Source organism: Cetorhinus maximus, chromosome 13 (assembly GCF_964194155.1).
Source record: "Cetorhinus maximus chromosome 13, sCetMax3.hap1.1, whole genome shotgun sequence".
Lineage (NCBI taxonomy): Eukaryota > Metazoa > Chordata > Chondrichthyes > Lamniformes > Cetorhinidae > Cetorhinus > Cetorhinus maximus.
Window position 1 is genome coordinate 110,597,246 of NC_135891.1, and position 15,763 is coordinate 110,613,008.

Consider the following 15,763-nt stretch of genomic DNA (forward strand, 5'->3'; position numbering starts at 1 on the left):
GTGCTTCTATTAAAAGGCCACTAAGTATGTCCAATTAAGGACATAAACTTAGCATATGAAATTTAACTTTTTGTGATTGGTTCATTTCTATAACCAATTTACACCTGCAGTATTGTGGGGTATTTTTGTACAGCTGTTGGTGTACATTCTCTCCAAAGGTTGTTTTAACAGGAACATGTTGAGTGGATCAAGGTAATCATTTGGCATGATGCATTTAAATGAGTTCTTCCGAGCAAGGGAAATTCTGCCCGTTAATCAACCAAAGAGAAGGACCACAAACTTTTTTCAATCTGCCATTAGCAGTCTTGCCAGTTTTGCAGTGAATACGTATCATCAAACTAGGGTTAAAATGAGCTGCTTTTTTTTAAACAAAGCTTTGTAGTAAATTGTCTCATTTTATGTTTATTGATGGATAGAATTGGAATGTTTTTTTTTTACTTGGCTGAACTTGTGCACACGGCTGATAGGGAAAGGTCTGCTTCTAATAAACCTGCAATAGGTAAATGTGGGAGAAGTAAGTTGGATTAGTTTTCAAGTACTTTTGGAGGCCCACCAGACATTCTGCAAGTGATTTCAAGTTTATGCTCCACAGTGTTACAATCAGCCCTCAGGCGAGGTCCCCCTAACTTAGGATCCTGGATGAGATACCCCAAATTGTCATGCTCCCGGAGTGAGGAGGGATGAACTGGTTCCCCTTCTTTATTCAACCCTATTGGTTGGTCGCGACAAGGTTAATTTCAAAAGAACCCCATCCCTCGTGGATACCCTTTCCTAGTCCAAATGCATTTGTTTTAGAGCCAATTTAAACAGGCTTTCTTGAGTTAAAGAAGGAGTAAGTTTATTAGTTACTAAATACCCGAGGGGCGGGGAAGTAATAAAGTGCGACACACACAGACAAGTTGAGTCCAAAAATATAAGTTGAAACAGATATACGAATCAGTCTTTAGCTTGTCCATGAGGCGTAGATGGTGAACTGTTGCAGCTGTTAATTGGGTGATTCCAGTAGAGCAGACTTTGGCAGCTGAGCATTTGGTTTGGAGACACTTGGTTCTGCAGGTTAACTGAAAGTTGTTGTCCTGTTTCCTTTTTGACTATGGTTTTGCTGACTTGTGACTTGCCTCCAGCAACAGATAGTATTTTTTTTAGCTGCAGGGATACCTAACTGATGTTCTTCAGCTGTGACCTTCACAGCACACATTAGCACACCAGAACCATGGACCAGGTTTGCAGCTGGCTTTTTAATCCCATTTCTTGTGTCTTCCTGGAAGGGAAAAACAAACGTGTCTTTCACCCAGAATCTGCTTTCTTTCAACTCAGATCATGTCCACACTGAGATATAACTCAAAGGAGATGGTTTCTACTGAGATGGTAATCAGTCTCTCTTGTCTCCACAACCACAGGAGATTAGAGTTCAGCCTTTTGCATTGCATCTCTTCCTTTGAAGTGTCTCTGTCTGAAGGGTGCCTTGACGCCTTTTCGATGCGACATTCCATGTTCTCTGGACTAGTTGGTCAAGTGTAATCCACCATAAAAAAATTTTCCAGCAAGTGGTTACTTTACAGTCTCAGCCAGCTTTTGCTTGTACGCCCTTTCTTTAAAAAACACATCTTCCTCAAAAAGTTCAAAATGCCCGTAAGTAATTCAGGCTGAGATTTGCTGTCGTGACAGCAGAAGTTATAAATGTATTTTTTAATGTAGTGTAATTCTAATCTCTATTAAATTGTAAGGCAAAACTTTCAACCTGTGATTAAATCATGGAATTTCATATTTAATCACATCTACTTACAGCTAGCATGCACTATGGTAGTTGCTATCCTTATTTGTTCTGTTGTGCCATTTAAAGAGCACAGTACTGCATGTGGATTTTAAATAGTTTGGAAATGTTAACCTGAACCTTTTTAATGACAGTATAACCTTTAATTATGTTAAAATATTCTTTCTCCTCCTCCTCCAGAATCAAAGCTATTGAGAGTACAAATAAAGATGATGACACAAAATGGCTGACGTACTGGGTAGTATATGGAATATTTAGTGTTGCTGAATTTTTCTCAGACATTTTCCTTTATTGGTTCCCTCTTTATTACGCTGGAAAGGTATGTAAAAATTCAGACGATCCCTTGTGTTTGCCATCAAATTTTAGAATATGTTGCCATTATCACCCAAGCCTATTGCATTTCTTTACTGTTAATCTAAGCATCTTTAGCACAACTAATTCCAAATGTCCTCATTTTCTGTAAATGATTGCATGCTGTAAAGAATGTTTGAACTTGGGCTGCTTTCGTGAGTTTAGGATAGTGGCTAATGCTTTGGGAATTTTGTTTCCTGCAGTGTATGTTCTTGCTCTGGTGCATGGCACCAGTCGCTTGGAATGGTTCTCAGATGATCTACAATCGAGTTGTCCGCCCTCTGTTCCTCAAACATCATGCCGTTGTGGATAATGTTGTTAATAAACTCGGTGGAAAAGCTTTGGATGCAGCAGAATGTTTGACAAGGGAAGGTCAGTTGAACATTGCTGCTGAATGGCGACCTAGAATATAATTTATAATGTTTACAAATGAAGAAGGAGCAGACCATTCAGCCCCTCAAGCCTGCTCTGCCATTTAATAAGTTCATGGCTGATCTGATAGTAACCTGAAATCTGCATCCTACCTACCCCCGATAATTTATCGTCCCCTTGCTTGCCAAGAATCTATCCACCTCTACCTTAAAAATATTCAAAGACTCTGCTTCCACTGCCTCTTCAGGAAGAGAGTTCCAAAGATGCAAGACCCTCTGAGTGGAAAAAATTGCACCTCATCTCTGTTTTAAATGGGCAACCCCTTATTTTTAAACAGTGATCCCTAGTTCTAGATTCTTCCACAAGAGGAAACATCTTCTCCACATCCACCTCGTCAAGACCCCTCGATCTTAAAGGTTTCGAGCAAGTCACCTCTTAATCTTCTAAACTCCAGCGGATACAAGCCTAGTCTGTCCAACCTTTCCTCATAAGACAACTCACCCATTCCAGGTATTAATCTGGTAAACCTTGTCTGAACTGTTTCCAACGCATTTACATCCTTTCTTCAAGGTGACCAATACTGTACACAGTACTCCAGATGTGGTCTCACTGGTGCCCTGTACAACTGAAGCACAACCTCTCTACTTTTGTATTCAATTCTGATTGCAATAAATGATAACATTCTATTAGCTTTCCTAATTACTTGCTGTACCTGCATTACTAGCCTTTTGTGATTCATGCACTAGGACACCCAGATCCCTCTGCACCTCAGAGCTCTGCAATCTCTCACCATTTAGATAATATGCTTCTCTTTTATTCTTTATGCCAATATGAACAATTTCACCTTTTCCCACATCATACTCCATTTGCCAGATCTTTGCCCTCTCACTTAACTTATCTATATCTTTTGTAGCCTATTTTGGGGCAGTATAGTGTAAAGAAGGCTTTTTTTTGTTTGAGGGGAAAAAGCAAGTTTTGTTTAAGGAAGTTGGAGAATGGAAGTCCTTGTCCCAATTTTAAATATTGGCTTTTATACAATCCACATTTCAATAATTGTGATAAGACTGAATTTTGCTCTTGACTCTGACACCTGTTGTGAACAGTTGAGTTTGTAATTCTGGAGCTGCCAGGGGACTTCCCAGAGTTCATTTTGGAGATGGTCCCTGACCATGTTTCAGTCTGCATGGTGAACATGCCACAAAGAAGTGTCTGTATTACCAAAGAAACACTGATAAATCCTGCCCTACAACTGTATGAAGGCTGATTTTGCCTCTTTTCTGCCCACCCTCCAACCACTTAATGGGTATAAATGCATTGTATTTTGTTGGGAATTTGTGTATTGCATGTCTCAATTGATAGTCTGAAACCAGTAAGTATCTTTCACTAAGTATTTTAAATCTCCCCAACCTCCATTTTCCAGGTACTCTAAAGCAACATGTGTTTTAGAGTGAGTCATTTAGTACTGTCATTGATTCTTTCCCTCTTACTCCCAATTTACTGTACCTGTAAAATGTTCCCATCTCAGCACCAACTCATTTGGGTACAGCTGCACGTGTGCCAACGGCCACTGTATTTGCACCTAAATAACCGCACTACTTGTGAGCCTAGTTGCTCAGTGTCAGCAAGCCGTCTGACTATCTGCAGTATTACAGTTGAGCCAAATCCTGATTGTTTTGCTCAGTCACACAACGGTACTCTCTTTACTCTTCCCAACCCCATTTCATCCTTTGAAAGTGTCAAGAAAGACATTAATGCCAATTGGAATGGTCCCTAACATTGTCTAGGCCAAGTTCAACTAATTCAATGCAAACCAAGAATTGAACATCTGATCTGCAAGAAGCCATGCCACACTTGGTAATGCATTTCACCATTGTGTCATCAGGAAAGATGGTAATTTTTGTATAGTCTTTTAAGATATGCAGTTAAGTTAGAATTTCTTTTAGCACCAAACTTCCTGTATAATCCTGCAGTGAGTTACTCACCACCTGACTCCCCAATGCTTGTCCACCATCTACAAGTGTGATGGAATACTCTGCACTTGCCTGGGTGAGTGCAGCTCCAACAGCACTCAAGAAGCTTGACACCATCCAGGACAAAGCAGCCCACTTGATTGGCACCCCATCCACAAACATTCACTCCCTCCACCACCGACACACAGTGGCAGCAGTGTGTACCATCTACAAGATGCACTGCTGGAACTCACCAAGGCTCCTTAAACTGCACCTTCCAAACCCATGACCACTACCATCTGGAAGGACAAGGACAAGGGCAGCAGACACATGGGAACACCACCACCTGGAAGTTCCCCTCTAAGCCACTCACCATCCTGACTTGAAAAGGTAGTGCTGTTCCTTCTGTTGCTGGGTCAAAATCCTGGAACTCCTCCCTAACAGCACTGTGGATGTATCTACATGTGGACTGCAGCGGTTCACCAAGACAGCTCACCACTGCCTTCCCAAGGGCACTTAGGGTTGGGTAATAAATGCTGGCCTAGCCAGTGATGCCGACATCCCATGACTGAATAAAAAAAATAATGAAGTCAGTTCAGGTCTGATAATGTGATGCTAGTTTATATTTCATAGAACCTGTGCCTGTCATGAATTGCATAAAAGATTTAGCTTTAAACCCTAAAAATAGCAAAACTGTAAAGGATTAATGCTTTTTAAAACTGCTGGAAGAAAACCACAGTGATGTGACAGTCAGCATCAAATCTTGCATGTTTGCATGGCGTTGTGTTTCAGGTATGGACCACATCCTTTTAAACATTGCTGTTATGGCACAACTGATGGGAAATGCTGAGTTATTCAAATCCCAAAGGGAAACTTGAAACAGCTGCCATGACTTGTTTTGCAATTTGTATAAATTTTGAGATACATACCTTGAATTCAATAGTAATAAGACCACCAAGTCTTTTAGGTTTTTACGAAACTAGACTAAACATTTATTAATAGTAGAAATGACTTTAAATGCATACATAGGTCTACACATTACCACGATGATAATTTCTAAATCTCCTACTTAATCTGACACCCAGTTACGCTTTTGTTAAGGCAACAGTAAGACATATTTTTTAAAAACCTAGGCAAAGAAACTTGATACCCTGGACCAGTCGGATTCAAAGTGAGTTTTCTTAACTTCAGCTCTTTGAAAACAGCAGCTTGCGGCATAGATGCTAAAGGCTTTTCACACTTGTTGGTTCTTAAAATACCTACTCTTGCACACAGCCTTTGCTCCTTTTATACATGTTTTCCCCTTTGAATGCAAATTCCCATTGTTTTGCTATGTCTTTGGACTTTGCCTTCCTGATCATAAAAAATTAGCATAGTACCCAATCCTTGGGAAAAATAAACACTTTCTAAACTTCACCTGGCTAGATGACACATTCCACCCCAATCCAGTCTGGTTTATTTAAAAATGCAAATGTTCTTTTACACCTATGTTTACCTACTTAATATTTCAAACCCAGCTCATCTCTTAAAACATCAAAGCCTTCGGAGCAACTGCCTTTAATCCACATAAACGAGCACATGCACCACTATTTACAGTAAATTCCAATAACATTGAGGGTTATTATATTTTCTTGATAATGCTATCATTCAAAATTGGGCTTTTCCAAAAATAGCATGTGTGTATTAAAAACAAAAAGCTAAAAGCTACTGCGGATGCTGGAAATCCAAAACAAAAACAGAATTACCTGGAAAAACTCAGCAGGTCTGGCAGCATTGGCGGAGAAGAAATCAGTTAACGTTTCGAGCCTTCATGGCCCTTCGGCAGAACTGAAGCATAGTTAGGAGAAGGGAGAAATATAAACTGGTTTAAGGTGGGGGGGGGGAGGTGTGGGGGGGGAGAGAGACGTTGAGGGTGTGGTGATTGTGGAGATGAGCAGATAATCAAAATATGTCACAGACAAAAGGGTCAAAGAGGTGTTGAAGGTGGTGATATTTGTCTAAGAAAAGTGCTAATTAAGAATGGAAGACAGGATATTCAAAGTACAGCTCTAGTGGGGATGGGGTGGAAAGACTAACAAGGTTTTAGTTTTAGATTTAAAAATAATGGAAATAGGTGGGGAAAGAAGAATCTATATAAATTATTGAAAAAAAAAAGGGGGGGGAGGGGAGAAACGGAATGGGGATGGGGGGAGGGGGAGTTTAAGATCTACAGTTGTTGAATTCAATATTCAGCCCGGAAGGCTGTAAAGTGCCTAGTCGGAAGATGAGGTGCTGTTCCTCCAGTTTGCGTTGGGCTTCACTGGAACAATGCAGCAAGCCAAGGACAGACATGTGGGCAAGAGAACAGGGTGGAGTGTTAAAATGGCAAGCGACAGGGAGGTTTGGGTCTTTCTTGCGGACAGACCGCAGGTGTTCCGCAAAACGGTCGCCCAGTTTGCGTTTGGTCTCTCCAATGTAGAGGAGACCGCATTGGGAGCAACGAATGCAGTAGACTAAGTTAGGGGAAATGCAAGTGAAATGCTGCTTCACTTGAAAGGAGTGTTTGGGCCCTTGGACGGTGAGGAGAGAGGAAGTGAAGGGGCAGGTGTTGCATCTTCTGCGTGGGCATGGGGAGGTGCCATAAGTAGGGGTTGAGGAGTAGGGGGTGATGGAGGAGTGGACCAGGGTGTCCCGGAGGGAACGATCCCTACAGAATGCCGTCAGGGGGGGTGAAGGGAAGATGTGTTTGGTGGTGGCATCATGCTGGAGTTGGCGGAAATGGCGGAGGATGATCCTTTGAATGCGGAGGCTGGTGGGGTGATAAGTGAGGACAAGGGGGACCCTATCATGTTTCTGGGCAGGAGGAGAAGGCGTGAGGGAGGATGCGCGGGATATGGGCCGGACACGGTTGAGGGCCCTGTCAACGACCGTGGATGGAAAACCTCGGTTAAGGAAGAAGGAGGACATGTCAGAGGAGCTGTTTTTGAAGGTAGCGTCATCAGAACAGATGCGACGGAGGCGAAGGAACTGAGAGAATGGGATGGAGTCTTTACAAGAAGCGGGGTGTGAGGAGCTGTAGTCGAGGTAGCTGTGGGAGTCGGTAGGCTTGTAATGGATATTGGTGGACAGTCTATCATCAGAAATTGAGACAGAGAGGTCAAGGAAGGGAAGAGAAGTGTCAGAGATGGACCATGTGAAGATGATGGAGGGGTGGAGATTGGAAGCAAAATTAATAAATTTTTCCAGGTCCCGACGAGAGCATGAAGCAGCACCGAAGTAATCATCGATGTACCGGAGAAAGAGTTGTGGGAGGGGGCCAGAGTAGGACTGGAACAAGGAATGTTCCACATACCCCATAAAGAGACAGGCATAGCTGGGGCCCATGTGTGTATTAACATGGATGGAAGATTGCAGAATGAGGACACCAAATATTTCCCCCCTCCACCCCCAAAATATATTGTCAATCAAAATGCTAATAGCTCATATTCTAAGTAATTTTGGCTGGGGCCCTTATGAGCTTTAGAACTGTACTCGCTATAATAATTATACAGCTGCTGACTAGAATAAATACATGAAAGAGCAAATTGGGTAAATAACAGGTGTGTGCAGCATAGAGAATAGATTATCTTATTTTAATGAACTAATGGTTTTAGATTAATACTGTATCATTGAGATTCCCTGCACATTAAACTACCCACCCAATTGGCAATGTTTCCAAGTCTATACTAAAGCTACCCTGAAAGAGACTCCAAAGGTTCCCAATTTGGTGTTTTCCCTTGTGTGGGATGTACTTTCATTTCTGTGACACCACTGATTTGAGGCTGGATCACATGAATTGTGGGTCTTGTGTGTCCTCCCGTTCAACAATGTAATGCATTTATATAGAAACTTTTTAATGTAGAAAAATGTCTCGAGGTACATTATCAACCAGACAAAAATGGACACCAAGTCAGTGACTAAGATATTGAGGGTGATCAAAATCATGGTCAAAGAGCAGGGTCTTAATGGAGAAGAGGAATATGGAGGGGGTTAAGAGATGGAATTTCAGAGCATAGTGCCTAGATTAGATGGTTCAAGGTGTGGCTGCATTGTTACAGTTTATGCTGATTATTTGTGGTGTGCCAACTGTTTCACCAGTAATAGCCTTGGCACTGAGTTAGGCTTAAAATATATTCATGTTGCAACCTGTTGAAATAATATAAAATATTAATTTGTATTAAATATTTAGATGAATGACTTGTAAATGCAGAAAACCACCTGGCCAGCTATGTAATCTGACCAGTAGAACCACTTTGAGCCGGAGCAGGTAACTCCAGCAGTGTTCTGGTTTCACAATGGGAATCTGGTGTACTTTACCATGAACAACTATGTGACACTAAAACACCATGAGGAATTGATTCAACCATATAACTTTGGTCAGATTTACAAGGTGGCTTATTTTGTAAATGGGGTACTTTTTTTTGTCATGCCCAAACCACACGGCTGCTCCTGTTTTGAGCAACAGGAAAAAACAATGCAAGAAGCTCCACAGGACACAGGATGTGTGCACGTTCAAGAATAAAAGTAGTTACATTGTGATACCAGCCATCATGTCGCTGAGCACAGAGGCAGGCTGGCTGGTGATCTCACCATATTTTCAAAAGAATGGCATTTTAAGATCAACTAGCAGTTGTTAAGCTATGGTTTAAGGAAATGGTCATTAAAAGGGTGCCATATTTGGCTATATACATCATCATAGTGTATCTGTTTCAGAAATCTACTTTGGGTACAATTAAGTCCACATGGGTGGCTTAAACGTATCCTGTCTTAAATATATTTGTCAAGTATGGTGATCTGAAGTCTAATTTAAGTAGCCTTTAAAATTTGTATTTTGTTTCTTGCTTTAGTCTTGCAGTCACTATGTAGCAGCAAGAAGTTCGTGAGGACAGATGGACCTAAACAGTTACCTAATGTGTCTGTATGTAACAAAACATGTTAGATCAGAAAATCTAACAGATCTGTTCTGTTAGATCAGAAAAATGATACTTTTGGTTTATCATGACTTGTTTTATTTGGATCGCATGGCTCAAGGTTGGGTTCTTTCTGCTTGTCTTATTTATGGTATTGAAAAAAACTGGTGTACTCAGGCTGGTTTTTTTTCCTCCCAGCAGTCATCTTTAAGATTGTCAGTGTGGATATTGTTTTGGTCCTGGGAACTCTTGCATTTAATATAAATACAAATCATATTGGTTAAATTGATATTGCAAAGTATTTACTACAGCGGGAAGAAAGGTGCATCTCAATTGGATATCCTAACATTATTTGAGATATGGTGATTCGTTCTTCTACTTCCCTGTATCCGATGGTTTTCCAATGTCATGATAAACCAAGATTTCCCCCTAGCTGAGGACGTAGTGTCCCATTAGTAATTTTAGAGTTGTCCCTTTCTCATAGCTTAGATTTGTGATCATTACAATGCCAGCTGATAGGTGTGCTGATTCCAGGTTGTGTTTTATATCATCAATCTATAAGTTTTTTTTAATTGTATTACACTGACTATCTGGAAGTGATACACCTTTGTCTCCTTGTTGGATAGTTGATAAATGTATAGCAATAACTTTGGGATCCTTAGGACTAAATTAACACACTATCTGCCCTCTTGCCATTAAGCGTTCCAATCATCTGAATAGTGCAAAATAGGATTGGTGCAGTGGATGAACCATCTCCAATATCCCATCTTCAATATCACTCTCATCATTACATTCAGGCTAAAACTGGTGTGAAATTCATCTTGTTTGTTAGAGAAAACTGTTCAATGAATTGGTAATGAGAGCAGAAAATGATGGAAATACTCAGTTGGCAGCCTGTTTTACATTCATTCCAATTTTCTTTTCTCCAAAGAAAGTTTGAGTATGAAAAGGATTCCTGATTCACATTGCCTGCTTCACACTGCTGTTCAGGACCAATTTCACCCACATAGATTTATTTGCAAGTAAAGATGAGGTACAGTGAGACGCTAAAAGTAGAATGTTAAATTTGCACTGAGAGAAGAAGCATTATGAATTATCTGTGATGTTCAGTGGATTCTGAGTCGCTGGCCATTACATGGAAGTTGGTGTTTGCTTGAGGCAGTGCAAAACAGGACTTTGGGACTCCAAGATTGTCCTTCAATCATGCGACTGGATGTTCAAATAGGACTATTTGTTGACTAAACAATTCCTTAATCAGTTAACTAAAATGGTAATCACTTTTGACATCTCAGTAGAGAAGGTGTAAACTTAACTATTGGGTGGCCCACTAACTTTTTTGATCCTTGACAGCAACAGAGTAATTTTGTCATCTGATTAGAATGAACTTAAATTAATCCATAAAGACAGTTTAATTAAAGTTTCAGGCCATATCAGCCAGCTACACTTGTTTTGCTACAAATACGATGAGCTTCCTTGAAGCTAATTCTTTCAAAGATATGCTTGTCCTATATAAAAGTATGATACTGAAATTCATAATCTTGTGTGTATTTTAGTGTTTAATTGAAACGCTCCTAATTTTAATTTAAAATTTTTTTAATCGATCGTTCCGACTTCTGCAAAATTGAGGCACCACTGTACAGCAGATTCTTCCAAAAATAGATTTTTGAAGTTAAATTCTTTGTCCTCAAAACACCACACTTAAACTTCATTTCCCCAGTACTGTGCTCAATCGAGCTGATCTCAGTTTGAGAGGAGAACCTCTTGCGATAACAGTCTGTATTTGTGTAATAGTCTCAACCCTCCTTGCAACATCCTTGTTCTGTGTATCTTGTGACCAAGTGTCTAGCACAATACAAACCTAATAATCAAACAGCTGAAATGAAACTGACAATTGATCAGTTAGCATTTAAGAATAAATAACGCTGTATGTGAAATAAAAGCAAAATAACACAAATGTTGGAAATCTGAAACGAAAACAGAAAATGCTAGAAAACTCAAGGTCTGGTAGCATCTGTGGAGAGAGAAATAGTTAACGTTTCGCATTCAACGTGACTCTTACATATATTAGACTCAACTTTGTTTTTCTCTCCACAGATGATGCCAGACCTGCTGAGTTTTTCCAGCATTTTCTGTTTTCAGTGCTGTACATGAGCCTGTCCATGAGGGTGGGATGTACGTGCATTCTGTCCTGTAATCTGTCATTTTTCCTTCCTGCTGCCCAATACATTAGAGTGAGGTGTCAGTAGATTGATGGCAAGAAGATATACAAGATGGTTGTTGGTCTACGGGTAAGTTGGACTTGATGTGTAGAGCAACTGTTTAGTAACCCACTACAAGCATTTAACTTGAGCTTTTTTTTAAAAAAAGTGAATAGTGGCTTTCAAATTGTCCTTGGCTGCACATCAACCCCCTTTCTCCTCTGTTTTTCCCCACACTCCCTTGTCAAATATACAGTACTTGAATGGTTTTCTTGTATTTCACTTGATACAAATTAGTTTGCATATTCTATCTTTAGCCTAATGTATTCTATTAAGCCAGTACAAACTGTACATCTGAATTATTATGCACCTTATGTGGTAAGTATGAGCATCCTAGGTCATTGACCTAACTTTGCATTTCATTTTACTAATTAAATATTTAAACATATTTTCATTAATGATTCAAACTTCACAGCCTGGAGTTTTCTCTGCGTTAGCGTCCAGATACGTGCACAATCTGGGTGCAAACAAATAAGTTAAGTGGCTAAAAAGATTGTGGAACTTTAAGTATAATGAGTTTTATATGTGTAACTACAATACGCACTCTCCTTGCTCTTTCTTTACATCTGTCCATCAAATCATCTTCTGTCAAATGAATCTCCACTTACAAACCTAGCCACACTTCCAACTCTCCAATGTGAGTATCCTCCAGTTGAACTTTTTCAGGGAGGTCTCAACATTCCAACCAGATTTTCAGCCACAGTTGGGGGGGAAAAAAAGTCATTAGTCTTTTAATATCAAGCAGAGACATGCTCAGTATTTTCTGTTTCTTTTGGTATTTTTAAAGCATATGTATAAATTATTGCATCTAAAAGTTGAAAAGCTTTTTAAACATTATATGCCTGATGGTTAAATGAGTTCAAGACTCAAAGCAATGTACTGGCATGGGTTTCCATCTCCTTGGGCTTCATCTATTTTTGCTCATTTATGCCTGTTTTTGTTTAAGTTTGACCATATTCTACTAAAATAGAGGGGGGGGTAATATGCAGGATGTGACAGAAGAGGAATCTTCAGGTTTGCTTGGAGGGTCTGACAAAACTATTGCAAAATTTATCCACATCCAGCAATGAGCTACTCCAGCCTAGTGTAGCTTTTTGTTCTCTTCGTGGCATTGTTCTTTGTCTCATGCTGTCCTTGGATGTTTTTGATAGTCTCCATAAGGTTGAAACAAAACTTAATCTGTGTTTAAGCTTCACCAAGTTTAACATTAATGACATCTAGATTGAGTGAAGGGCAGGAATAGGTGTGCCTGGTAATCAAAGAAACATTTCTGTAATGCCCCAGCCCTCCCCTCCTCCCCCACCCCCCCCACCCCCCCCACCGCAAAAAAATAGTTTTGCCATTCTTGTGTTCAAAATAGTTCCTTTACTAATTTTCCTCCTGTATTTCAGCAATGACACTGCATTCTGAAAAAGACAAGAATAACTGAGGATTACAGAGTGAACGGACCACCTGCGAGGTCAAGCTATTCGCACATTAGAAGAACAGAAATGCTGAGATTCTGACAAAAAAGCAACAATTCACTAAAATCACAAAGGGTTAATCAGCATCTGAAAGAGAAAGACTGAAGTTAATTTTCCAGGTGGTATCTTCCATTGGAATCTGGAACAAGCTGTCTTTTTCTTTGTTTTCAAATGTTGATCCTCTCCCTGTATGTGTCTCGTACTTTGTTTCTATTTCTGATCCAGTCAGTCTTCAGTCTGAGTAACATAAGTGGCATGCAGCAAAACCTTATTCTACAAAATCCCTGAACTGCCTGAAAATTCCTTTTTGAAACAACTGAAGTTGGGCTGGTATTTCCCATGCAAATTGTGCATGGTTCTGTACTTCCGTTACAATCTTTAGGCTTGGGGTGGGGGTGGGGGGGTTGTGCCCCACCCCCACCCCATCACTGCCATCCCTTGATCTCAAAATCTCACCAGAACTTGGTTAGAAACAAAGAACATTTCTTTCAAAATATCATTGGTTTAGCAGCAATTTGGATGTACGCACTGCTCTATTGATTGTAGAGTTGTAACCTGCACCAAACTGATGGCATATGATGGAGATGCAAATATAGATTTGCCTTTTGGTTTTGAAAAGATCATGGAAGAGGTTGGGGGTGGTGGAGTTGGGTCAAAATGGTTTGATATCAATTCATCTCCGGCTAACTTCATGACTGGATTTTTTTGCATTGATTTAGTCAGTCAGTTGATTCAGTTAGCTAGATGTCTAGAGTGATGCAAAATAATGCCAGTGATGCAGATTCACTGACTATGGTAGCTCATAAGAGGCCTGCTTCATTGCCTTGCCCTGTGCTTGTGGAGTGGTGCCCTCAAGCTATATAACCAATTGTCTTTCTCAATTGGAGAGAGATGCCTGTAGTCTTTTTGTGGATTATGCCTAATCACCACCTTGCATCCCATTATAAATCATCTGATCAGTTCAGGCCAGAATGTTAAATGTAAGTGTGTACGAGTATACACTCAATTAGATAATTGACACCAATTTTTAAGATAATTTTTTGAAAATCTGTATAGTTGAAGCCTGTGCTTGGCTAACAGTAAAAGTATTTATGGGGAATGACTTCATTCATTCTGGGAAATTCTAAATGAGGTTTTGCAGCAAATTTAAATTTATTGTCACTTATTGGCCCGAGTTGATAGATTAACGACCCTGTCAGAATCTGTGTTTGACACTGACTCCAAAGTGAGCAATTCCTAATTTTAAAATTGTGCTGTTAGACTGGGAAATTCAAGTAATGTTTTTTTTATAATGGATTTTTCAGCAAATTCAGGTCTCCTATCTCGTTCACCAAATTTTATACACTGGATAGTCATAGTTTTTGTATGTTGTGCTTCAGTTACATCTCATGGACAGGTGATTTGCTCTTATCTTGCTTATGCTGGCCTTGAAGCATGTTTGTGTGTGCGTCTATGTATGTGTGGCCTGGTGATTTTTTTGTTTTTTGTTTTCCTTCACCACCCCTCCATTGACAGGAACTGGAATTGCACTGAGTCAGCTTTCTATGGTTTAAGGCTCTCAACAAAAGCTGTCTCCCCATTTTTATTAAAACTTACTTGGCTCCCTTTTAGTAGTGAGATTTCTTTGTACTGTGCAGGGAGATAGAAGGGCCCTGTTGAGATCAACTTCAGGAATTCAATTGCCTTAAACTGCCTTGGCTGAAAGAACCATTAACTCTGTAACTTAATGGGACCTTGGAAGGGTCTGAGTAGCAATTCTACCATTGCTCTTTCTGGTGGGGTAGAATGAAATAATTTTTGGTTTAGAAATAATGTTGAATAAAAGGAACAAACACGTTCATTTGTCATCTTATCCAAGGAAAGATGTGTACTATCTTGAGAAAACTAAGATTGCGTGGAAATTTCAAGAGCTTTTTCTTAATTACAAGTAATCAATATAAGACATTAATTTGAATATACTCAGACAATCTCTACTCCAGTTTGATTTTTTTGCATTTGTTCTCATCAGTTTAGTATTTCATTGTTTTGAGAAACAGATGCCAAATGAGCACTGTTTTAAACCCAAAATACAGACCTGTGGGAGGTAAACTAGCACTGCACTGCGCTCTAATGTTTCTACAAGTGCTACAGTAGTTTCTGTAATTTGCTTGTTTAAATGAAGTTGGGTCAGGTATTTATATAGTTGTGCTTTTTTTTAAAAAACTACCTACAGAAGAAATGGACAAGCAACTTTGATAAACATGGGGAGTGTGGAATTGTCACAATTTCAGTGAGTATTTCCTTTTAAAAATCAACATTGCGTCAATAGAAAAAATGTCAATCACAGCAAAAAACAGTGCAAATATTAAGTTTAAAGTGCAATTCATTGAAGGGAGCTTTCCACCTCGCATTAATTATTACAGACTTCAGAGAGCTAAGTGAAAATCCTGACTTTGGAGACTGAAGGCAGTGCTTAATTTGTTGCAGTTATGGGGACCATGCTTTATTGATTGCAGGGTTAGTCAGTTTTAATAACTTCTGTTTACTGTGTTGTGGAACAATGACTGTTAGATGCACTACTTGTTACTTTAAATAAGCTCAATAAAATATTGAACCAGCTTTTGTGTAGTGTTTTATTTTTGATGGGAAGATTAATCCCAGGGTATATTTTAATGTTTGATCTTTGGGG

At 39.7% G+C, this 15,763-nt stretch overlaps 1 protein-coding gene across 2 annotated transcripts in view; it reads left to right on the forward strand.

Annotated features, from left to right (window-relative positions):
• The window catches only part of LOC144688952 (receptor expression-enhancing protein 6-like), a 38,576-nt gene extending 22,884 nt beyond the window's left edge, over positions 1-15,692 (forward strand). Inside the window, exons 3-7 of one of the 2 annotated variants that reach the window (XM_078556021.1) lie at positions 1,955-2,093; positions 2,329-2,497; positions 9,312-9,382; positions 11,605-11,662; positions 13,024-15,692. In XM_078556021.1, coding sequence (XP_078412147.1) covers positions 1,955-2,093; positions 2,329-2,497; positions 9,312-9,382; positions 11,605-11,625 — 400 coding nt within the window. In that variant the 3' untranslated portion in view covers positions 11,626-11,662; positions 13,024-15,692. The remainder of the gene's footprint in view (positions 1-1,954; positions 2,094-2,328; positions 2,498-9,311; positions 9,383-11,604; positions 11,663-13,023) is intronic. The other variant, XM_078556022.1, reaches the window with a different exon arrangement.
• Positions 15,693-15,763: the final 71 nt, after the last annotated feature.